Source organism: Anas acuta, chromosome 5 (assembly GCF_963932015.1).
Source record: "Anas acuta chromosome 5, bAnaAcu1.1, whole genome shotgun sequence".
NCBI classification, from domain to species: domain Eukaryota; kingdom Metazoa; phylum Chordata; class Aves; order Anseriformes; family Anatidae; genus Anas; species Anas acuta.
Window position 1 is genome coordinate 56,269,586 of NC_088983.1, and position 24,496 is coordinate 56,294,081.

General features: G+C 43.4%; 1 protein-coding gene and 1 long non-coding RNA gene across 14 annotated transcripts in view; one reads left to right on the forward strand and one right to left on the reverse strand.

The window, feature by feature from the left end:
- BBOX1 (gamma-butyrobetaine hydroxylase 1) overlaps window positions 1-10,390 on the forward strand; it is a 42,386-nt gene extending 31,996 nt beyond the window's left edge. For both annotated transcript variants that reach the window (XM_068684997.1, XM_068684998.1), the window contains 4 exons: window positions 5,344-5,449; window positions 7,145-7,341; window positions 8,125-8,291; window positions 10,136-10,390. In XM_068684997.1, coding sequence (XP_068541098.1) covers window positions 5,344-5,449; window positions 7,145-7,341; window positions 8,125-8,291; window positions 10,136-10,296 — 631 coding nt within the window. In that variant the 3' untranslated portion in view covers window positions 10,297-10,390. The remainder of the gene's footprint in view (window positions 1-5,343; window positions 5,450-7,144; window positions 7,342-8,124; window positions 8,292-10,135) is intronic.
- The window catches only part of LOC137857869 (uncharacterized), an 87,092-nt gene that overhangs the window by 4,916 nt on the left and 57,680 nt on the right, over window positions 1-24,496 (reverse strand). For 9 of the 12 annotated variants that reach the window (XR_011097307.1, XR_011097309.1, XR_011097310.1 and 6 more), the window contains 5 exons: window positions 8,279-8,469; window positions 7,914-8,027; window positions 5,711-5,767; window positions 2,524-4,546; window positions 1,233-1,385 (listed from right to left, as the gene is read on the reverse strand). This is a non-coding gene — a long non-coding RNA (uncharacterized lncRNA). The remainder of the gene's footprint in view (window positions 1-1,232; window positions 1,386-2,523; window positions 4,547-5,710; window positions 5,768-7,913; window positions 8,028-8,278; window positions 8,470-24,496) is intronic. The other 3 variants (XR_011097306.1, XR_011097305.1, XR_011097312.1) reach the window with 3 other exon arrangements.

Consider the following 24,496-nt stretch of genomic DNA (forward strand, 5'->3'; position numbering starts at 1 on the left):
TAGTTTTTAAGGCATAGTTATGGATTTGCTTCTGCAAGGTTCACCAAAGAATATTGTGCCTGGATAAAACACAAGTGAAAGCTGAGTGGCGTATCCTGCACTAGGAACGTGTCAGTTGACTTGAAAACTAAACACCACAACCCCTGCAAGGAATGGCTGTGGCCACGGCATCCCTTCCCTTGGTCACACAGGAAAAATGGAATTCTTCGTAATACTTCTTATGTTGAAAATCAACCTGTTTCTGTGACACTTTTTTTCCTGTGTTTCAAACCTGGGAAGCTGGCACAGGAAAAATCTTCAAAATCAGCCAAAATTCTGAGTTCACTTCAGTGAACTTCAGATACAACACTTGTGAGAATGGCATTTTATTATTTATTTTTTTTTCTGTTGACCTCTCAAAAGAGAGGGGTAGAGGGAACAACTGCTTTAAATTACCATTAATATTATGAGTCTTCTGTCAGTTCCAGAAACCACCTTAAATATTTGTAAGGCTTGAAAAAGAAACATGTATAATGTACTAGGTTGGTTAAGATGATGTACTTTCACTAGGATGTTTTTTTCCCCTTTCTGCTCACTGTGCCAGAAGGAAAAGTGGTTTTCAATGTTAACTGGGATTCGGTCATGTCCATCCTACTAAATCTAATGGGAACAGAACTCCCTGCTCCACTTGGAAACCTCGTCCAGTGCTAGTAAATATTTTCTGCTGTTAAAAGCATTCCTAATGTCAAGCACGTCTACATCTGGCAGCCTGCTACAGGTCTCACTTAAATACTTGCATCGTTATGCAAGTAGCACCGCTTGCTTTTTCTGTTCTGATGTGCTCCTCATAGCAGCTATGCAGTGGCTCCCTTCTCAGGGTGTTCTGCTGCTCTCTGGGGTACCCGAGGGATGAAAGCTGCAGGGGTATCTTAGTTCAGTTAGCAATGAGCAGAGAACAACAAACTGGTTCCTTGTTAAAGCATATCACTACAACAAAGTACATAATATCTGCACGATAGCTTGAGACAGGGGAAAAAGCAACCCTTCAAAATACCCCACATGTGTGCTTGGGTTACAACAGAACTTGTAGGAGCTTCCCTTTGTTTAAGGGATGAGGAACTGGATCTAGAAGTTCCTAGGCCCTAAAACTGGAAATGATCTCTACATCTCCTAGAGGCATTTCATCCACTGTCCATCTGCTGAGTGCCACAACATGTTTTTCACAAAGGCATCCAAAAGGTTTTGATACTTACAACACTTAGCAGCACTGTAAGCACTGTAAGACGAAACATCTGCCATTCTGCTTGGCTGTCTGCCTCAGCTCTTGGCATCCTTGCTGTTCAAAATTACTGCAAATTTCCCACTCGAAATTGTCTTCAGTGTCCACCTTGCGATAACTCTCTGCGCTGTTTAAGAGATTCCAGAGAGTCAATTAATAAATAAATGTGCATTAACTATTAGGACGTTTTACCTGACTGTCTGAGCCAATAAGAGATTCAGATTCAGTTGTGCCATCAGAATTTTTCTGTTAAAATAAATTAGTGTTGTACCTCACTGATTCTTGCCTAATATGGTTATAAAGAGTAATGTTTATTAAATACTTCCTTTTGTTTAAGGTCAGTTTGATGTATTTGTTGTATTTATTGTGTTTAAAAATGATTTCAATCAAACTGATTTGTATGGATGAGTTCTGAGTCTCTGACATATATTTAAGTGTTTTAATACATCCTTCAGTGAACTTCCTGATCATTCATGTCCATGCCAGTTCACGTTCAGGACAAGGCTGAAATTTGACCTCAGTCCACAACAATTGGGCAAATAATATTTAGAGCTGCTTTCACTATTTAAATCAGATTTCCTTTTGGTGTCAATTAAACCTTTGTTTTGTTTTGTTTGTTAATCAAAAAGACTGTAAATAGAAAGTTGGGTTGCAAAATATTAACCCTTCTCAGAAGAAGCATCATTCAGCTGCACAACTATCAGCCATGGCTCCTTCCTCCCAGCACTCTTGCACACGTGCAGGCACACACATTGCACATGAAATGCTTTTTAAAATGACCTGGGACATTGCCCCCACAATAAGAGCACTGTTTTTAAAAAGAGGGGTGAGGAGGGAATTCCACAAGTACTAAAAAATACAGTTAGGATCACATGTAAGCTTCCTGTTAGGTGTAGTGATTTAAAAATTACCCATTAACTATTCTTAAGTCACAAACCTAGTGTCAAATGTTTTAATACAGCTATGTATGAAGCGGTAACATGCTAAATGTACCCAACAGATAGCTAGGGAGCTATATTCAAATAGCTTAATAACCCAGCTTTTGTTAAATGTGAATCCATCACATGAAATTGTGAAGATTTCAATTTTTGTGTGTGTGTGGTGGTGGTTTGTTTGTTTTCAACTGTTTTAAAAGAAAGAAGTTTCTTATTTTGAGGCATGAGTAGCTGGAACATAGTCTAAAACTACTACAGAGGATAAAAGGCCTCTTTTCATGTAGTACCTTTTCTCCTGATTTAACCTGTTTCCTTATTCAATGTACTTACTGTAGCACCCGGTCTCGGTACTCTGACATAGTTCTCACAGTAGCAGAAATTGTACTGAGGTTTCAAACTGAATGACAGGCTCAGAACAGCTGCTTTTGGTCCATGTCTTTACCCCTAAAAGAGAAGTTCATTTATTACTGGCATTCAATTCTGAAGTGCTTTTTACAACTGTAATAAAATCATAATTGTTGGTAGTCCCCTTGCTATTTCACCAGTGCCCAAGTACAAGACCTACTAATATTTTAAATAAAATAGATAAACCTGAAACGGTCAAGTTTGTTGAATAAAACATCCCTCTGCAGGGCCATGCATTTTACTGAAATGTAACAGAAATGAATATAACATGTACGTGGAAAAATGAAAGCCTTTTTTCTTGCCTAGATGTCTGTTTGGTACATGCTATCTTAAAAGGTCACTTCTGTGGAAACATTCTCTGCATCAGCCCTACAAGAGGGGGGTCCACACTTACTTCCCTGTGAGCATTTTTTTTGTTAAACTACAGAGGAACAACTCCACCAGCAGGTTCTCCCCTCCTCCTGCAGTGCATTTCACCAAACCCTCCTGTGCTGGACCCTTCCCCTTCAGAAACCTCTCTCAGTGCTTGGGGTGAATCGAGGGCTTCCTTGGGGCCCACCTGCACCTCCCAGAGGGCTGCAGCTGCAAGAGGAGGACACAGGTCCCAAATCTCTTACAAACAAGACCTCGATTTTTAATGAAGTGCAAGGCCAGGTGATTTAAGTGTGGCTTCAGTTCCTACCGCAGCCATTTTCTAAAGCTAAAGACAAGCCAGGCAGAGTAGTTTTCTGCTCAGAGAGACTGAGCTCACGTCGCCCCTTAATGCCAAAACAAGAAGCGCTACGCCCGCCTGGTGCCAAATTTCCTGCTATGTCAAATAGCGTGAGCAATTCATGCTGAAATCTGACCCTAATTAGTAAACCATAAGCCATTCTGTTTTGTTCTCTCTACGGGATGGGAGTCCTCTGACATTACCTGTGTTTTCTCCTGTAAAAAAGCATCTTCTTTCTTTCTTTCCTCTCCTGGACTTGGTCTAACAGCTCTCCCCATGACTGAGTTCATACTTGAGCTCTGTTGATACTTTGACAAAGTCTTTTTTCCAGGCCCAGCACTCGGCTCCCCATTAGAATCACTTTGTCTGTTTAATTATTGCTGACTGCAAGGCAGTAATGAGCTGTGACAGAAGCTCCACGCGTGAAAGGGGAACCTCCAGGGACAGGTCCCCTGGAAAGCATAGCAGCAGGAAAGCTCTGACCTCTTTTGCAAGATGTCACAACAGCTTTAGAAAGTATTACCATTCCAGCAATTGTATCTATTGTATATAAATGAGACAATTAAAATGCATTAATTTGTTTTAGAAACAGTAAGTGATACTGGAGCCTTTGTAATTAAATATGGAGTGAACATAGCTACCATCAACACCAGTGACAAGGGTGATATAACAAGCTAGTTTTTGGCTGTACAAGTGGGAGCTATGGAAATGTGGTTCAAGTTACCATACTTCAGCACTGAAGTCATGTACTGATGAATATGTGCTGTACCATATAATAAAAGTGATTTTTCCCAGGCGTTGAAGCACACTCGCAAATATTCAAGTTTTTTTTTTTTCCCCTTAGTAATTTCAGAAATTCAGCTTTAGTGTTTTGCATAGTTCTTATATCAACTGCTACTTCTGGAACAAAAGTGTTTGTATACTACATAGAAGTGATTTCGGTCTGCATGTGCTTTATCCTCTTTTCTTATTTAAGCGCTATTAACAAGTAATGCAAGCACACCACCTGAAACACATAATAGATTTGGTCTACACTAATTCAAAGGGGAAAAATGAGTTTCACATTTTTCTTTTAAGTCACTCACGTTCCTCAATTCCATGGCCTGCATATGGTGACTGAGGCTTCCCCAGGCGAGCGTCTGCATCTCCATCACACCCTCGCTGAGGGCTTGCTTCAGCCCCACGCTCTGTGCAGACCAAATGTGTGGGTCTTGGTCTCCATCTCTCCTGCACGGCCTGCCACATGAAACAGGGTTTGAATGCGCTGCAACGGGATGTATTCACGTCTTTATTATATAACTAAGACTCCGTTTTTTTGCACTTGTCAGTAAACTTTCATACAGAATTTTGTCTAATTTCAACACAGAAACTATGTGATTAGATAAGGGGGAGGGGGAATTTTCAGAGAGAGCATCAGCAAAGAGAAAGAAGGTATGAAGTTTTAAATCAAGACAATTTCTCTTTAATGGTGAGTCTGCGTGTACCAGGAAAAATCCCACTGCAAAGGACACTCTGTATTTTCCAAGACTGTGAAACTTTAAAATTAACTTTGGGGCAAAATTATATAGCTTTAAATAATTTTATATTTCACTTGTGTACTCCATCTGGCAGGGAAAAAAGTAAAGCCCATAAAAAGTGGTCCAAATCCCATTCGAGTATTTCTGAAGCCTCAGAAATAGGTGTTGATTTAGCCCAGAAGATATGGCTTGGTTCTTGTCCTCATCTGATCCTTGCATTCAGCAAAACACCAGTGCTGGAAACCATCACTCCTCTAGATACTGCCTGGGGCCAGATGTCCCTCTCCACACTCAGTTTCTAGCCTGAATTCAGTAATGCTTAAAATCACCAGCGTTGCACAAATAAGCCTGAAATAAGCTGCAGGGGACACTGCTCAATCATTTCCTTGTAATTTACAAGACGTTCATGTTCAAAGATGGAGTAACTCTCTTCTCTTGTGATTTCATGGTCTCCATGTGCACAGCATGCTGGCTGACTGTTCTCACATGTTTTCTCTTTTCCCTTTCATTGTAAAGACCGACTTGGCAAGTGCAAGACAAGGCAGATGCTAACAACGTGGCTTACACGACCGGGAAGCTGTGCTTTCACACCGATTACCCTGTTCTGCAGCATCCACCTGGGGTAAGACAAACCTACTGACTTTGCAAAAGGGAATTGTTCCCATAGCGCAAAGCATGAATTAAAATGAAGTCAGCATTCAGCGACTCTACATTTTGATTTAAAAGAGCAATATAAAAATAATGGTAGATGAATCTTTATATAACAATGTAAATATACATAGATAAACATTATGATGTCAATTCTGCATAGCAAGCCCGTTATGTATCCCAACATTTTCAAATGAAAACTCTCAAAGTATTGAGAATCTTACGGGGCACTCACGCTTTCTCATATGGTTTGTGCTTTTGATACTGTTTTCCTTACATTGGAGTTGGGTGTCTGAATGCTGCAGTCAAGTTAGGACAAGACTGTTCACCTCAGGAGAACAAATCAGAAGAAACATGATTAAGATGTCATGTCCTGTCTTTTACAAATTGGCTGAAGTTAGGCACTCACGCTTTTGGTGACAACAGACAAACAGGGGGCATTCTCCAGAGCCAAACCACCTCCACAGGACATAGCTCTTCCCCCAACCCATGTCACTTCAAAGCCTAATCCACAGAATTCACCAAAGAACTGAAAAGCAGCAGGAACACACGTGAAGGAACAAGGAAAATACTGCAAAAGTTTGCATCCATACCTACAACTTCCCTTTCTATTACTTTACCACACTTTCTGTCATTTTTTCCTATAAATAAAAAGCCAATATGATTTATCCACAAATAAGCATCAAATTAGCATCACCTATTAAAATCACTAGATGCTATTCATTAGTGTGGAATAAAAATGGAAGAGAACTTCATTAAGAGAGCACAGCCATGAGTTAGCTCACAGCCTCACCTGTGCCAAAGCTCTCACTGCTATGAAACATAAAAGAGCAAAACCTCTTCCTTTCAAACATGCTTGCAAGACACTGAATTATTTTCAAGCATCATCCTGAATGTAGTTTTATTTATATAGTGTTTACACACTATTTGAACTCTGAGGATGTATTTCATACAAATAATTGAAGAAACCTTTTTAAATGGATGATGAGTTCATAGGAATCCTGTAAAAATAGCTTTAGGATTTCCCACATTTTGATCTTGCAACTATTATCCAGGAGATATCCTGGTTTAAAATCACCACCAATAACACTAAAAAAACAACAACAACAACAACAAAAAAACATTAATAATTAGATCTACATAATTACACCAGTGCAGAGTTCGCACTTTCTGTCCCATCCTACGCCTTGGCAACTTCACTGTGAAGTGAAACTTCCTTAATCCGATTTTATTACAGACACTGGGCCCCTTGCCTTCCACGAGCCACCTTTCTTTGTGAACAGATAATTCACAACAGGTTTTGTTTCTGCAAGAGAAAAATAATCCTCTTTGTCGAGATAAGGAGGGAGACTGCGGTGCGTTTAAAATTGTATGACTGCGGCAAACAGCGCCTCAGAAGAAAGAAGTTACAGCAGAGCTTTGCACTTGACTTGCAGGAAATAATAAAAGGCTGCAAGTGTTAGAAGATGTCCCAAATGGGATGGACTTATGAATGTTAAATTTGAACTTTCTGCCTGTGGGATAATGGCATCAAAGTACTGTGAAGCTGCAGCAATGGGAAGTCAGTCTTTTGCTTGGGGAAAAAAAAAAAAGAAGATAAAACTGATGCTAATTAACTATTAAATACACAGGGTAATTGTTGTTATAATGAGATCTCAATGCGCTACAGGTTCAGTTTCTCCACTGTATAAAGCAAACAGCTGCAGGAGGTGACAGTGAAGTTGTAGATGGATTTCACGTTTCCAACAAGCTGAAGCAACAAAACCCTCAAGCATACCAGATCCTGTCCTCTACTGCTGTAGACTATACGGATGTCGGGGTCGACTACTGTGATTTTGCCGTGCAGTGTAAGCAAAGGATTATAGAGTGAGTAGCTTCAGCAACACAACTACATCGAAAACTAAAAGCCCCAGTGTCAGGGGATTGCGTGTTGGTAGGAAAAGGTCTGCTCCTGCCACCTTGTGGGGAAACTGTGCCTTAACTGGGTCTGGAGTTGCCTTTTTTTTTTTTTTCCTTTAGGAAGCCAGTGTATTTATTACTTGTTCTTTGCTGTCACACTGCAGCATAGTTTTCCTTATTCGGCCTTGCCCAGTTCTAGGGAGAACTCGCGGTCTTTAGGATACCTTCTGGGTGCAGGCACAGCAGCTGGGCTGGTTGCTCAATTCCAGCCTGTGCTGTGTAGCTGTCCCTCTGCTCTGTGCCAGAGAGAGGTCCTACTGTGAAGTATTTAGATTAACATCGATATACTATAAAAAGATCAAATTTAAGTGTTCCTAATCTCTCCTGAATTTAAAAACTTCGACTCTATGACTGAGGTGTACAGAATGTAGTAATTTGAGGAAATCAAGTGTCTACGCTTTTTGCTTATGATCCCTTTCCCTAGTTAGGATTAATTACCAAATTCCAATCCAGTAACAATTAGGAATGAGGGAACTAACCTTGTGGTATCGTCCTTTGTCATAGACTTGAATTTTGTTTAGAAAAGTAAGTCAGGTCGATGGTTGGATTTGATGATCTTGAAGGTCTTTTCCAGCCTGAATGATTCCATGATTCTAAGATTCAAGAGAAGAGTTCAGTTGTTTGTTAATTGCTAAAATGTTTCAGTAACAACGTAATACATTTCTTTTCCTTCCCTTCTCTGTTTCACAGTGTGGATTACAGAGGCCAAGTAGTTCGCATCAATTACAATAATGCAACAAGAGACACAGTGTTTGACATACCAGCCGAAAAAGTGCGGCCATTTTATGCAGCTCTAAAGGAATTTGATGATTTATTAAACAGCAGAGAACACAAGTTTACTTACAAGCTGAAACCAGGTCAGGAAGTTGTTTCTCCTCGCAATGATTTTTCATGTTTCTCCTGACATGTCAAAACACTCGAGCATTGTTAGCGCTGTCCTGGCACTGAGAGGAAATGTTAGCCCTGTTTGTCACCTATGTTATTTCACACCGTATCTTCACATTCACTTCATAGATTTCTTCTGCCATCGTTCCACTATAAAGAAAAAAAAATGAGGTGTCTGGGTGGGGGATAGAATCTATTGGTTAGCCCAACCTGTCTGTTTAGGACAAAGACTCACGCCACGTAGGAAATTTAACTTGTCAAAGCACCAGCACCACAACTGGGAAACATCACTTGCAAGCCTGCTGGGCCACCCAGTTCAGTACATGGTACGTGATCACACCCTCGTTCATGCAGGGTAGGAACATTATATCAGATGATTCGCCTGTGTTGTGCCGCTCCTGTGTATTCCCAGGGCACCTCACCAGTGCTGCAGGGAATTCAGTCACCTCCCTTCCTTAGGCACCCAATGCCCGAGTAATGCGGGATGAATTTCGGAAGTCTCTGCCGTTGTGCTGCTTTTTCTGGGTGGCCTGTGCAAGACAGCTGGAGGCAGATTTGCAGAGGCACTAAGTGCTGTAAACTTCAGCTGGAGTTGCACGGGGCTGTGTTTCGAGCATAAAACACAAGTGCTCTTTAAAAGTTAGCCCATACATATATTTAACTACTTTGGCCTTAATCTCAGTTCCTTCATTCTCCAACTATAAAAAAAAAATACAAATAGTCCCTCAGCTCCCACGAGGTGTTACAAAAGTAAACTTATTAGTGTACGTGACCACATCACACGTCATGGTGCTACTGCCTTTAAAATGTCTATGAGGAAACGAATCACTGCCTATTGGGAACATGCAATAAAATAATTTATAGGATCACATAATAAATGATAAAACAAAGTACGTCCCATTACACAAGTACCATCTTCCTACCATTAAATGCACCAAAACGGCAGTAGAGGGAAGGGTACGTAGGAATGAAAGAGCATAAGGGTATTTAACCAGAGATTTATCATAATGGTGGCACACAAAGGAGAAAAATTTAAATGACAAGCTGGCCCTAATTAAGGCATTTCCTAACTTTCAGTGGTTTAGCTTTGTACTCTCAGAATTCTTTTAACAGGGATAGTAATGCAGGATGTGTATTGCACAAGTAGTTACAGACCCATCAAGTGAAAATCACCCGCTTTTCTTTGACCCCTTTGATCCTTCCACGGATTTCCCCTAGCACTCTGCTTTCTAAGCATGCCTCCGAGCTGTGGCAAGCCTACTCAACCTCATGGGGGTGACTCAGGGTGCTGGGCTAGTCCCCAGTTAGAGGCTTTCGCTGAGCTTTGTCTCCAGTATCTCCTCAGAGGTTCAGCACAGCTTTGTCCAAACAAAAGAAACGTGGATAAACGAGGTAGAAGGTTAAAAAGAAAGATAATTTGTATGTGTTGTACACTTTTTAGGTCCATTTTTGGCAGGCTCAATCTGTCCATGCTTCCCAGCATCTGGGAAGAAAGATTTGATGTCTTTTAGGGGCAGAAGTTCTTTTTTAAACAAGTACCTTCTTACAAAGAAACTCATCTAATACTTTTCTCTAAGCTATCTCAACTGTTTTTTTTTTCTATTTGTCCACGGGATTGTCCAGAAACAGAGTTGGAGCTTCCTGGCCTCTCTGGTTGAGAATCACCAGCTAATCTAAAGCTACCACATCACCAAAACCTTCAGACGAGTTATCTGAAACTATCACTCCCTAGCTGTTGATATAGATCTATCTCAACATCATCTGTCTGAAGGAATAAAATATACCAGCTGTTGAACTTTGTGCCATCTCTTCACAGGAGACATAGTAACGTTCGACAACTGGCGCGTGCTTCATGGTCGCCAGAGCTTCCAGTCGGGATCAGAGGTGACTCGCCACCTGGAGGGTGCCTACGCCGACTGGGATGTGGTCATGTCAAGGCTCCGGCTCCTCCGAAAGAGGGTCCTGAATAGGGACTGAGCTTTCTTCTGACTAGAACAAACAAAACTAGACTGTCTAACCTCAAAAAAAAAAAAAAAAAAGTATAAATAAAATAACTCATGTCAGAAACTAACATTATGAATATCTGAATGTATTTCTGAATCCCATCAGGTGCTGAGACACTTGCTGCTCAGAGCAATTAAAGATCTGTCTGTGCCCTAGTCTTGGAATCTACAAGTGAATTGCTACCTCAGTCAACTTATTTTCTTTTTAAAAGCAACATGCAAATGGCTTTAAACTTATCACTTTACAGGGGTATCCCACTGGGATACCCCAGGGATTTGCCCTCACAGATACACCCGCCCCCCCTAAAAAGCTTGAAAGGATCATCAAGAAGGAGTTTATAAGCATTAGTAACTACAGGTTTGTTATGAACAGCATCTTCCACTACTTTCAGAGAGGCATCCTTTGCTGCATAAATCATAACCCAATTCATTAGCAAAACAAGCAACCGCTGCTCTGGAGTTGTTTTTATGTAGAGACCCTTCTAAGAAGAACCACACTTTACCATGAGCTCTCAGTCAACAGCTGCTGTGCTCTGTGTATTCCGATGTACACGTGACGACTGTCACAGCCACAAATAACTTTTTCTACGTTTCTAAGTTCATAAGCTTGGAAACCCTAGAGCTAACAGAGAATGCATTGCATTAATTTTCCTCTGCATTAGGAACAGAAAATTCTCAGTGTGGAGGTCGCTGATAGGGCCAGAAATGACCTCCCTGTGAGGGCAGTGAGGCCCTGGCACAGGCTGCCCAGAGAAGCTGTGGCTGCCCCATCGCTGGAGGTGTCCAAGGCCAGGCTGGATGGGGCTTTGCGCAACCTGGGCTGGCGGGAGGTGTCCCTGCCCATGGCAGGGGGTTGGAACCAGGTTGTCTTTAAGGTCCCTTCCAACCCAGTGATTGAATTCAGATCCATTTTTAATACCAAATACCAGAGCACACCTTTGGCAGATGCGGTCGGCAGGATATTCTCTCACTCGCGTTCTGACTAGAGATCACACCATGCAAAAATCGCTGCAGCAATTACTACACAAGTTAGCTACAGCTTTGCACCACTGTTTTTTCCCCCCATATTCCGATGCCAAATTGAAAGACAGAGGTTTAAAATTCAGGTTTTCACACCCAAATGTATGTCCATTGAGTCTATTCCTTCTAGGTGTGGAGCTAAGAGGATGCCCTCTCACCCATGCTGAGGGCCTGACAAGATAACCACCCTTCTGCTCCCCAGTTTGCTCCATTCAACTGCTGATTTCCAAACTATTGCTTAAAATTAATTAATTAATTAATTAAAATTAAATAAACCCATGCCACTTCCTGGCAGGCTAAAATAACAGTACTGTAACTGTGAAATTAAGTAGCTGTAGAATTAACTACGTTAACAACAACAACGACAAGAGAGCACAAAAAACCCTAAATGAGACCCTGACATAAGCTTGCAAACACTCTCAAGACTTCTACTCATAATTTACAGTCAACAGATGTCGCTCAGTAAGCAAATAAATCTGAACTGGGATTTGGGTGTGAACGGGCACAGCGTGGTTCAGAGCCAGTCCTCTTCAGTACACAGCCAAATATTTTTGTTACAGTTTTAAACTGACATTAATATGTAGCACAACAAAAATGGCTTTCGGTGGTTATTTGATTTCTCAGTGTCTCCTTTAGTAGTTAACTTTGGAAAGAAGAGCACTGTATTTTTTTGCCTTTGCTATAAAAGGTGGAAAAGATGGGGAAAGGCTTATACCTATATTCTGTAAAACACCAGCAATCCTGTGCTTTAGCTGGGATATTTGGCATATAACAATTAGCGAGGATTGACATTTTTAACATTTTAATAAGACATCTTGGGATCTATAAAGATGATGAATAGCAAGGAGATTTTCTGCTTTTATTCAGTAATTTTCTGAAACTTCTTTTAGTCATCTGTCTGTTTATTAAAAGCCATTGTGGAACCAATTATTCTTTTGGGCTCAGTTCATATTTTGTGCCTGGGAGATACTGCCCTTACACACCCACGCTTCCTCAAACTGTTTTCCCCCAAAACGCGTAGGATCAGTGCTAAATTTTACAAGACAAATACAAAAAAGGCAGCTTTGCTGATGACAGGCATATACCGTGTACCCAGGCAGGATGGTGGCTGTAGGAGTGCTGCTGGCCCTACGTTCCCCAACAGCCTGGTCACTGTGCTTGCACGCAATTTGCTGTGTATAAATCCTACAGTTTTGCCTATGAACTTAATTCTAGCTTTATATATATATATATAACAAAATGTTTCATGCAGAAAGTACATCATGAAGTGCAAATAATAATAAAAACTGTTCCCTGGTGGAGACGTGAAGCACAGCACAGACAAAATCCAACCCCAGCAGAACCTCTGTGAGTTCCGTGAGATGTCCCTTTTAACTGGGCAAGCGTCACTCTATCCACACAAGTCTGATGCAGAACCAAAATTCAAGTTTTTCACTGCAAACCCTCTGCTTAGCCTCCAGGACCTCACTGCTTATATCACCGATTTTAACCAAAACATGTTTGCATGTCACACCAGGTGTTCCCAAAGCTAACTGTCAGCTTAGGGCAAGCCCATATCTTAAAGTTACAAGCTGTAAACTTGGAATTGCTTTTGGTAAAAGCTCTGAATTAATAAATACATTTTATACTTACATTTTAAACTTACAGAAGATCCCCCACCTTGTAATGCCACTCCAGTAGCACAACAAGATGGTAAAGATCAAGATGCTGAAAGAGCACAGACCTCCCTTTTCACACCCACCCCAAAAAGGAGAATAATTGGCAACTGTTCATAAGAAACCCCACTTCCAAATAACCTCCGATTAAACTGCAGAAAAGGAAATTGTCAAAACCAGGAGACTACCTACGTGAACTGTCTTGTAGGGCATGGGCTGTTTGAGTTAGCAAAATATATTTGAAGTCAAACATTTTGTGTAGTTTAATGACTTCATTTTTTTAACATGTTAAAGCACCCAACAACTTTGAAGCAGGCAGAAGATTTCTTTGTTGCCGTGCCACAATACATCTCTTTCCTCATTAGCTCGACCAAAAGGAGGCAGGAGGTCTAAACATGTGGATAGCAGAGGGTGGTTTCTCTACTGTCCTTCCTCTCCAAGCCGTCGCTTAGATCAATAACTACTTGTGTTGGCAATAAGCAAGCCATGCACCTCTTTCAAGTTATTTTTGGAAGCATTCAAAGCAGCAAAGATCACAGAACAGCAGACACGGAGAAGATAGAGCAATATTAGAGTATGTCGTACTCAATTTCTGAAAAACTTGGCCTGCTTTTTGACTTTAATCAAACAGGAATGTTGTTATGAAAATGTGCTGTGGGCCATACAATGCCCTTGAAAGGAAGCGGGCGAGGAGCAGAGCCGCAGCGAGCGGTGCAGGAGCATACCTCTGAAATGCTGCTCCGTGCAGGGGATCTGATGAGCTCCCCAGAGCACGTCTGGCAGTCAGCAGGGCACAACCCTCTCCTTCCAACTATCAAGCCTCCAGTCTCCAGTCCTCTGCTGTCTACAGTACTGTGTTCACAAGCAAGTTTTCCCACACTGCTCCTTTGCAGTTTTGTTTTCACTTTGACAAGTACATGCAGCAGACAACTGTAGGTAGGAGGGAGCCCTACCCATTCATTTTCTTGGCTCCTCGACAAGATTGCCAAGGAAAACAAACACTGCACAGCCAGAGCACGTGATTTTTTTGGCAACTGTGAAGGTTTAGAAAGAGCCTACCTTCATCCTTTCAGGTTTTCCCAACACCCCAAGGCAGTGCTTCCCTTAGCAGCACACTCCACAAGGAAACACGGCCAGTTGTGTGTGTTGTGTTTGTGGCTTTTTGTCGACTTCATCGCCCCCCTGCTCACTCCCAACACCATCCCTTTGGCCACCAGCACGCCATCCAGCAGATGCTTTAATTGTACCTTTGCATATAACTAATATGCTTTATGTATCACTTTTACCCATCGCCACTATTTCTATTGTTGTTGACTTTAGTCAATAAATAAGCCTAATTTAACTTTCTTTGTTTTCCATAATGAGTAGCTATCACAGCTCAAAGAGCTCTTGGTGTCAGAGGACAAAATCCCTCTCCCCAAGTGCACTTCACTCATTTCCAAAGCTAATGATTCACTTCCTACCGCTTTTGCACTCCAATTAATTATTTTTGTGGCAGAAGGGGCTGCAGGGAGGTACCCCCAAGTATTTCCAAGCGCAGTTGTGGCTACACCTGCTGTAGGAGGGCTCCTTTCCCACCCTGCAGGATTTAGGCAGCCGAGCACGCTTCCACTTCACTGTTAGCATTTCTTTCCCTAGCTCGCTGTTTGCAAGCTCACAGCAGCAGCGATGTGACGCGCACATCTCCGGGGTGCCCTCAGCTGCCAAGCACGACAGCCAGGGGGAAGGCAAGGACCGGGGAGTGTTGTCTCCATCAGATGAATAAAGCAAAGCAGTGCGAGCGGAAAAGCGCAGCGCCTTCCTGCTGGCAGCCCAGCCAGATGTCTGCTGTCAGAGGCACCACCCCGAGCGCAGAGGCTCAGGAGCTCTGCTCCGTGATGCATTGCACATTTTACAGCCGCATCTGCTGGAAAAGCGCTTGAAGGATGATTTATCACCTTGCTGTGCCAAAGAACTGAGAAGCCCCCTGAAAGTTTTCCACTTCATACTAACACTCCCAGCTTGGTGATCCTCCCTGGCTTTTTCTGTGTCCTCTTCTAGTGTTGCTGCACGCGGCAGCCATGGAAGGAGCCTGGAAACTAACGGCAGAGGCCAAAGTTCGGAAAGGATACAGATCAAATTAATCATAGATCACCAGTTTTTGAGCAAAAACCCTCACCAGCAGCTCCCAGCGGGACTGCCTGCTGCAGGGCACCCAGCCCAGCCCCAGCCTTCTGCCCCGGCTGCACAGACCCTCGGCGAGCACCCGTTGGTGGCGTCATGGGAAGTGCCTCAAACTGGCTGAAAAGGATAACAAGGCTGTAGCTATTTAGAAATATGTATGCTTTCAGCAGTTTTGAGCTTTCTTCCCTGAAAAGCACAGCGGAGAGGCCTGTTCTGGCTGCTGGGAAGGACAGCCCAGAGTGCCGCAGGTATTTTTGTTCCTGTGTTGCAGGTGTTATCCCCACAGGACCAGCACATGAGGAAAGAAGAGGAACAACCAACGCTGCTCTGCATGGGGTCAATCCCAAAGCCACCGGTGCTAGCAGCAAGGACTCCCCTGAACGTGACACGGTGTTTGGGTCAGGTGCCCAGATCTGAAGGCCATCTCGCTGCATTTCCCCCATTCCATTTTCCTGTCCATCTGAGAACGGGCAGAAATAGGGGTTTCCCCTTAAGATATTTCTTGAGCATGAAGTACAGGGAGGTAGGCTCCATGGATGGTGGCACCATGCTCTCAGCCTTGATGCTTCATTTCACAGTCCTTGATTTCCTGGAGCTTATCTACAATTTACTCACTGCTCTGGGTGGGAAGGTGGTGGCTGGGCACCACCTGATGCCAAAACTCCCAAGGTGCCTGCCCCTACATGTGCACGAGATACCCGTGCAGGCTTCTCATCCCGACAGACACGGGGCATCTCTCTCAGCAGGGAGAAGGGCCAGCACCCAGCTCGGGCATCCAACCTGGCGTTCTCCTGCTCTCAGTGCCCTCTGGCCGAGCAAAGCTCCCCCGAAGAGCATGCCAAGCCCAGAACTGGCTGATGCAGGTTGGAAGTGGGGCTTCCAAAACACAGACCCAGCTTGAGAAATCACCCTACTGCTGGGTTAAGCATTAGTAAGCACCGTCACCATCTTCCCCAACCTTTTTTTCTTTATTTTTTTTTTAATGTTCTACAGGGGGCTTGGCCAGGGCTGCAGAGTGACTGATGGATCTGATCCGCAGCCAGATCTCGAGATGAAACAGCACGTAGGGCAAGTCTGGCTCTGTAACTGATACTCCCCATCAGATCAAGTGTCTCATCTGAGTAAACATATTTTTATTATCTTTTTACCCATGGGTTTATTTTTCCAGAATAAGGTGATGAATCAACAGTCCCTGAAAGCCTGCTTTTTCCTTCCAAGTATTTTCATTTAGTCCATACAGCCTATAAATTTGAGGGCGTTTTGAACAAAGGCAGAGCTCCAGTCATCTTTTATGTGGCCAAGGAGCGCTGTACTCTATTTTTCAGTGAGCAAATTTGGCACTATTTTTAGGCTCTTGTTTAGGAGAGCAGAGACAGAGTGACCTCAGATTTTCTGCCGCCATGCATGACCGTCCTTGCTCATAAACACATTCCTCGCTGCTCCTCCTGCAGGGGGAAAGCACTCGCTCAGAAACGGCTGCTGAACATAGAAGTGCTATGAGGTCATGGATTCCCTTCCTTCGTGGGCAATGTTTCATAATATTTAAATAATAAATAAATGCGACTAAGAAAAGAAACTAAGGATGAGAAAGATCTGAAACAGCGAGGCCTCCTCTCGCCGCCTGACATCCCGTCAGGATCTTGCACACAGATGCTGACCCAAGGACTCCTAAAAGGGCTGTAACATTGTGCAGGAAAGGGCAGGGAAAACATCACGTCACAAATTCTGCAAGAGATGGCTAACACGGTGTTAGAAACAGGGATTGAATGGGGAATGAAAGATCCTGTGCTCAAAACTCAGCTTTCCAGCAGCTACCCTATTACTTTGAAAACAGCGAGCTGAATGTGGAGGAGCTGGAACAAATTCCAGCTGGGTCAACAAAACCTTTTGGTGTCAGGGTACTAGCACAGTCCTGAAGCTGGCTAGATACACAGATAAGCGCACACCAAGATGTGTTTAGACTTCACTAACTCCCCACACCACCTCTCAGGCAACTCAAGTGTGCAGCGTGTTTGAGGACAGGGGAGCTGCACGACACCGCGCTGCTGTCCAAGCAGCAGGCACGCCTGTCCTTCCAGAGGAAAAGCAGCAGCACTCGGGGACAACGACCAGAAGGTCATTTGCTGGCTGTAAATAAGGCAGCAGCGTAAATTGAACCAGACCATTTCAACAAAGCTCCCCAGCAAAAACAAAGCAACCTCCAGAGACACCACTGTCTGAAAGCTTTGTGTTATTACTACCACCAATGAAGGCAGTAACAGCATTTTTGGGACCCAGTGCAGCACAATTCCCATTTTATGGCTTCACCCAGCCCAGCCCAGCCCGGCAACACCGCACGTCCATGCAGCTCCACAGCATGGAGCAGCCCATGAAGAACGGTTTTGCTTTGGGCTTCTCATGTGAGCACTTTCAACAGCAGACGAACGTCGTTTGGATCAAGGTGCAGACTGCCTTTGGAGATCAGTCTGAAGGAAGCAGAAAAATGCTTTTCTTTAACCACGAACCTCCTTTGCTACTGAATTAGCAATAACGCCGTGTGTATTTGTATGTATTTACATGGATGTGCATGTCTTATATGCGATCATAATAGTAGCCTTGAAGAAAAAAAAAAAAAAAAGGAAAAGAAGTAATCAATGATTTTTCAATTTTGTTTTCCCTCCAGTTAGGTCAATACAGCTTTTAGTATCTTGACCACTTTTTCTGAGTCATACAAATCAAAAGAAGGATACCTGGTTCTGTTAAGTGAATATGACTGGTCATTCTTCTATTTAACCTTATCAATTACTACATTGCCAAAAACAAAATTAAAAAGTCTTTGCTGAACAGAACAAAATAAAAGAAGTGTGATCTGCCAAAATTAGGAAGCAAAGTAGACCTCAGCACACCTGAGAACTGATGCAAATAGTATGAGCACGATTAGCTTCTTCCCTACAGATACATTGATCACCAAGCACATGAAGTTTAACAAAAGCAAGTGCCGGGTCCTGCACCTGGGACGGGGCAACCCTGGCTATACGCACAGACTGGGTGACGAGATGCTGGAGAGCAGCCCTGCAGAGAGGGATCTGGGGGTTGTGGTTGACAGCAAGCTGAACATGAGCCAGCAGTGTGCCCTGGCAGCCAGGAGGGCCAGCCGTATCCTGGGGTGCATCCAGCACAGCATCACTAGTTGGTCGAGGGAGGTGATTGTCCCGCTCTGCTCTGCGCTGGTGCGGCCTCACCTCGAGCACTGTGTGCAGTGCTGGGCACCACAGCACAAGAAGGACGTGAAACTGTTGGAGGGTGTCCAGAGGAGGGCTACGAAGATGGTGAAGGGCCCAGAGGGGAAGACGTATGAGGAGCGGCTGAGGGCACTGGGCCTGCTCAGCCTGGAGAAGAGGAGGCTGAGGGGGGACCTCATTGCGGTCTGCAGCTTCCTCACAAGGGGGAGTGGAGGGGCAGGTGACCTGTTCTCCATAATCACCAGTGATAGGACCCACAGCAATGGTGTCAAGCTGAGGCAGGGGAGGTTTAGGCTGGACATCGGGAAGAGGTTCTTCACTGAGAGGGTGGCTGCACACTGGAACAGGCTCCCCAGGGACACAGTCACTGCACCAAGCCTGTTGGAGTTTAAGAAGCATTTGGACTTTACACTTTGTCACATGGTCTAAACTTTTGGGCAGACCTGTGTGGTGCCAGGAGTTGGACTCAATGATCCTTATGGGTCCCTTCCAACTTGGGATATTCTATGATTCCATGATTCTATATTAAGTGTAATCCCCTTGAATGATGCATGTTTAAATATTCAACCCCTGTACAGCTGGTTATACGGAGGCAGCCAAGGAGATGTGGGAAGTGCTAACTACAGAGAAGCAGACAGAGTTTACAGCAGATTCATGGCTTGAACTAATGCTTGCACCAGCTTCTGATCTCACTCTTTCCTGGGCCATCACCAAATGATGATGAACTTAGAAAACTGTTTCTGGAAAAACAGCATTTCCACAGACAACATTCAGGGTCCATTAAAATGCATTTCAAAATCCCTTGTACGTGTGCTGATATTCACATAGTACACGCAGCTTGGTCTCTTTTTTTCCAAAAGGGCCTCCTTCGTCTCACCCAAAAATAGTGTTTTAGAGATTTGTTTTGAAGGAAGACATACTGCAAGCATTGCAAATAACAAGGTAATGTTGTGCATAAACACGGCACGCAGGCACAACGGAGCTGACAGCTGCGGGGTCTGTGCTCTCCCTGCACCCACAGACACACCTGGCCCGTGACCATACTGCTGTGGCAGGAGCTTTTTGGGATGAACACGGTTTCTGCAGTTGTTTCTCAGATCTAATATATACCAAAGACAGAAAAGTCTTTATTTACTTAATCATTTTAGGTAAGGCCTTGCTAGGGCTACATCAGCCATGGGTTATGTGGTGCTCTGGAATTAAGTTGTCCATTCAGATTTACCAAAAAAAAAAAAAATACACAACTGGACAAGTTCATAAAACTTTTTGTCAAACAACTTCTATAACTCACTCAATTCCTACTCAATTCCATATCAAAAGCTACCAGAAGCACCCAGCTTTACCCCCTAGCCCAATAACATGCTGGCCGATTCCCAGAAGAGGACGTCAGTCACTTTAGGGCACTCCGAGTCTCAGAGGCAGGAATCTCCAAATTTCATCGAGCAGCTTGCAACTTCTGCACTGCCAGGAGCTGTGCTTCCAGCACAGGTCGGGCACTAACCTGCAAGAGACACAGGCACCCCAAAGGGCAGAAGAAATAGAGGGATTTGGATCAGGGCTGGGAGGTGGGAGCCGCTCATGCTGAAGGGCAGAGTGACCACACTGCTTCATGCTTGCCATCGCCTCCCAGTCTGCCCACAGCCCCCTGCATGTCAAATCTTTCTTTGGGTTTTTGCTTTTGGTTATAAAAGCTTCTCATTTGTTCATGAATCTGTTCTGAATTCGGAAAGCAGGGTGATCAGGCACGTTTCCATCTCACATCAGCTCTTTGTTACAAGAGGATTATTCTGTAACAAACAAGAGAATGTGCTACAGCGTATTTCTCTACAGGAAAATTTTCCATTATAAACCAGCAAGACAGTACCTTAACCTCCCTGCCCCACAAATATGCCTGGACACCTTAGGACAGCGTTGTTTTTTAAAAAATGGAACAATCAGTCAAGCTAGAACACTCTCTTGAATAAAACCTCAACGTGCAATAGATTCACACATTTGGACCCCGTATTGCCCCTTCTCCCCATCTCTATCTGGTGGTCACAGCGTGACGTTTTGCTGGTTCCCCCCCATGCCACATGCTCCAGCACACTCCGCAAGACCTACAGGCAGCTGACGAAGCCAAGCAGACCGATACCATGACCTGCAGCAACACGACCTGGCTGTGCACGCTGTTTGAGCATCCCGAGGCCCACTGCCATGTATTGGCCAAAGGGTTTGACCAAGGTTCAGCTCCTCGCTCTGCAAGGCTGCCAAATGCAAGAACTATGGCACGGTCCTTGCTAGTACTGCATGGTGCCCCATAGGCGGGCACATCTATGGACTGAAGTGTACTTACAGCAATTCTGTGAGTTACCAAAAACAACTTGAGCTGATCTATTTTGCTCTTTTCTGCCACTGGAGGGCATTCATTTCCCTTACAAAACTTCCTTAGCACAGTCTGCGGGCAGCAGGGATGCCGCAGAAATGCCGTGGGTGAGTTGTTTTCTCAACTCCCCTCTTCTGGTGCCGTGCTCTGTGTGTTGGAAGAAAGTCACTGGGAGGACGCGCATCTCGGGGTGCAGGCAAGCAGCCGGTTCGTGGGACAGACTGGAAGCAGATTGGAGTAAAAGAAAAATTAAACAAAAATCTAAGACAGGGAATTGTGCGGACGGTGGATGCTTGGCACCAAGTGTTTCACCCTACAGACTGCTCCCGTGGGTCGGCACTCATCGTTGGCTGTCCATCAGCTCGGCTGGTCCCCTGCATCCCAAGATTCAGGAAGGCTTTTGGTTTCCGGGGTGAAAGTTTGGCAAGGATATGAGATGGGGGAAGAGAGGGAACCAGCTATAAACAAACCTAGCTGTGTTCACCCAGTGCATGCACGGAAGGAAGACACTTGTGTATCAGTCCAAGACATAAAACCAGCACGTTAGCACTTTGGAGTCTCAGCAGCTAAACATGAGAGAGGAAACAACTGGTAAGGATCCACAGGACTGTGCAGCTGTGCTCCTCAGGGCCACCCCACTCAAGGCTCCGAGGAGGCAGGCAGCTCACAGTCACCCAAAAAGCAGCGATGACAGCACCCACTGGCTGCCGTGCCCCTCACCAAGAAGCCTCTTTGCCACCCCGAGCAGCCAGAAGAGCTGCAGGAGGAGCAACTCGTTTATCCTCAGCTTTGCAGAGCCCTGTCAACAAGCGCCCCAGCTCCGGAAGCTCGCGCTGGTGAGGATTACGTGCGGAGCTAAATATCCTTTCAAGTAATCGCCCTAAGGGTGCGTGAATAATACGAGCTTTCGACTGGGGAGGAAAGGGGTAGGAGAAGAAAAAAAAACAACAACATATTTCATGAGCACTTGTTGAGACAGTCTGCTGCTCCGCATTCCCCAGCTCTTTGTTTTCAACATCCCTGGCAAATCGTGCTGGCACCAAATGACAGCCCTCTGTAACAGCATCCATCCCCCCGGGAGGGTTTATTATTATTATTGTGTGCAAGTTTTTTTTTTTTTCTTTTTTAAATAACTTTCCTGCTTGACGTGTTGTATAGTGGTTTTTGTTGTTGTTGCTGTTGTTGCTTTTAAAGTTAGTCAAGGCTCAAATGGGTTCACAAGCTGTAATCATTCATTCTTTCAACTGCTGAAAAAAAATTAAAAACTGTACTTGGATTCCAGCACAAACACTCTTTTTTTCCCCCTTCACTGCAGAATAACATGAAAGTGTAGAGGGGAACATTTAATCAAGTCAGGCTGAGGGACAACAAATGATTTGTGTTACCCTCAGGTTTGGGGTACAGGTGAGAACGCTCGGGAATATAAAACTCTCCACAGGGCATTAGCTCAGTTCCAGTCCTACTAAAAACTTTTTCAGCAAAACACCAGGGTGAAGTGGAAGGCACGAAGCATAGGAGCTAAAGCAAAGAAACCATGGCTTATGCTTTGTCCCAGGTGCTTTTGCATCCCCTTCCCCTGCCGGTGCTCACTCCACAAACGCACTGTGAGCTGTACACACATTCACCACGTTACTTATTTACCAGCAAGATTTTATTCAGCTCTTATCTTGTTTGTAGGCAGAAAAGGATGAGAAGGAAAATACAGTTATATTCAGGTCAAGTCCATCACAGATTGCAACTAAATTGTCCACTCAGAAAGACGGCTCGGAGCCTACATCTGGGGCACGGTTCTGATGTCTACAACCACTTCTGTCTGTAAATAACTTTGCCATTAGAAAAAGAGAAAGCAGCCCGCAGTATGGGCACCGGCATGCACCGTACAGGTATTTATGGCATACGTGGTACCTGCTTGTCACCACAGCACCAAACTTGACCTGGGAGGTTACTACAGCACAGAGTGACTCGTCCAGTAACTTTCAATACCACTTATTCCCACCTGGGCGGTAGTAATTATATATGGCAGCTTTCACACGTTAATTACTTCTTATGAGAACTCTTCTCATAACTCGAACTCATAAAGTTAAATTATGTGTATGTATATATAGACTTATCTACATATCTATATATAGATGCACAACACATACACATTATTTTTCTATCTTATCTCCTGGAAAATTAAATAGACCAAGAAGCAACAAACATAACCAAGTTAAATTAAACATTATTAAAATTTATGATGGTTCCTGGTCAGCTAAACACAGTTGCAAACCACTGTTGTAATATAGCAGAATTCCAATGAACTTAGCTGCAATAACTTGTTCTTTCTTCACAATCCATCAAAACTTTCTTGGGAATTAGCCTGCAACATACAGACAATAGAACCATATATCTTCAGCAATAAGTTCACTAAAACAGCCTCAGTGTTTTAGCTCCAATTTCCCTGATGCAGTAATATTTTACTGGCTCTCCCGTTAAGTGTTTTGGGGGAATACTTGAGGCATTCAAACAAATGCTTTGGCTAAATAAAAATAAACCTCTAGATTCAAGCATGTGTTTTGCTTCCTTGGTTTTGAACAAGATGAAGTATCTCAAGCCTTCTCAACATTGAAAAACCTTGGTTCATTGAAAGATTTAAGTTTGTTGTTTGTTTTTCTTTCCCCAAGTTCGAATTTTTAAATCTAAATAATTGCAACATGCAAAAAACACAGAATCTAAAAAAACTTTAGTTTCAGCATTGCTTTCAAAAGGAGATCGTATATATTTAATTTCTTTGCTGGCAGAGATGTTACTTTTCATATGTTTGGCACAGTAATGGTGTGATCAGCTATGTCTTAGGATTTGGATAAATGAACAAGTGTCAAAGGATGTGTTTCCAAGTGTTGAAGTGCAGTCAGCATGCAGATTTCTGTCTGAAATGCCTGGCACTACTTTCTTTCACTTGATTCTAGAAGTAATTATTAAAAAACATGTGAAATGCATTTTCAGACAATTGAACTTAGTTAACAGTACCCTTGCCATGATTCACTGCACAGAATGAAGAGAAATGCAAATGTACTGCACTTTTTAATGTTAATTTTCACACAAGCAAAGCAGGGAAAAACAAACAAACAAACGCGTTGGCACATTTCATTATGCCATACCCAGAAAGGAAGATGTCACCTACTGGTATCACTAAGAATTCAGTTTTTAAAACATTTTATAGCAAATAAATTTTGCTGTTCTCCCATCTGGCCTGTATCCTCCCAAAACACAACTATTTCCTGTCTCATCATGCAGCAGCACTAATGCTCCAGCATTTCAGAAGAGCTAGACATGATGATGGGGAGACCTGGATATGTCAATAATAAATATTTCCCTTTTAATCAGTATCAGAAAGTATTTTTAAGAGACTACTTATTAATAATACTTCGTTATTTTTATTTTTGCTCATATATACATACAGTGGCAAGATGTGGTGGAAAAAAAAAAGTTTCTCTAGCAGTTACCTAGAACATTGTACCCCTAAATGCTTCAGTGCATCCAAGGAGGAACAAATGCTTGCAGTTTGTCTGTCCCTGATACAAGCATAGCAAGTTTATTTCCTCTTTCTGTCTTCTAAATGCACATTACTTCCTGTACATTGTACCATATAAAAACATCTAAAATATGTTTTACAGCCCTGAATGACAACTATCAATGCTACAATAGCCTAAGCTGACCTGAATGCTGTAACCTTAAAATAGTTAGAAATATCTTTTTAAGCTTTTCTTTACA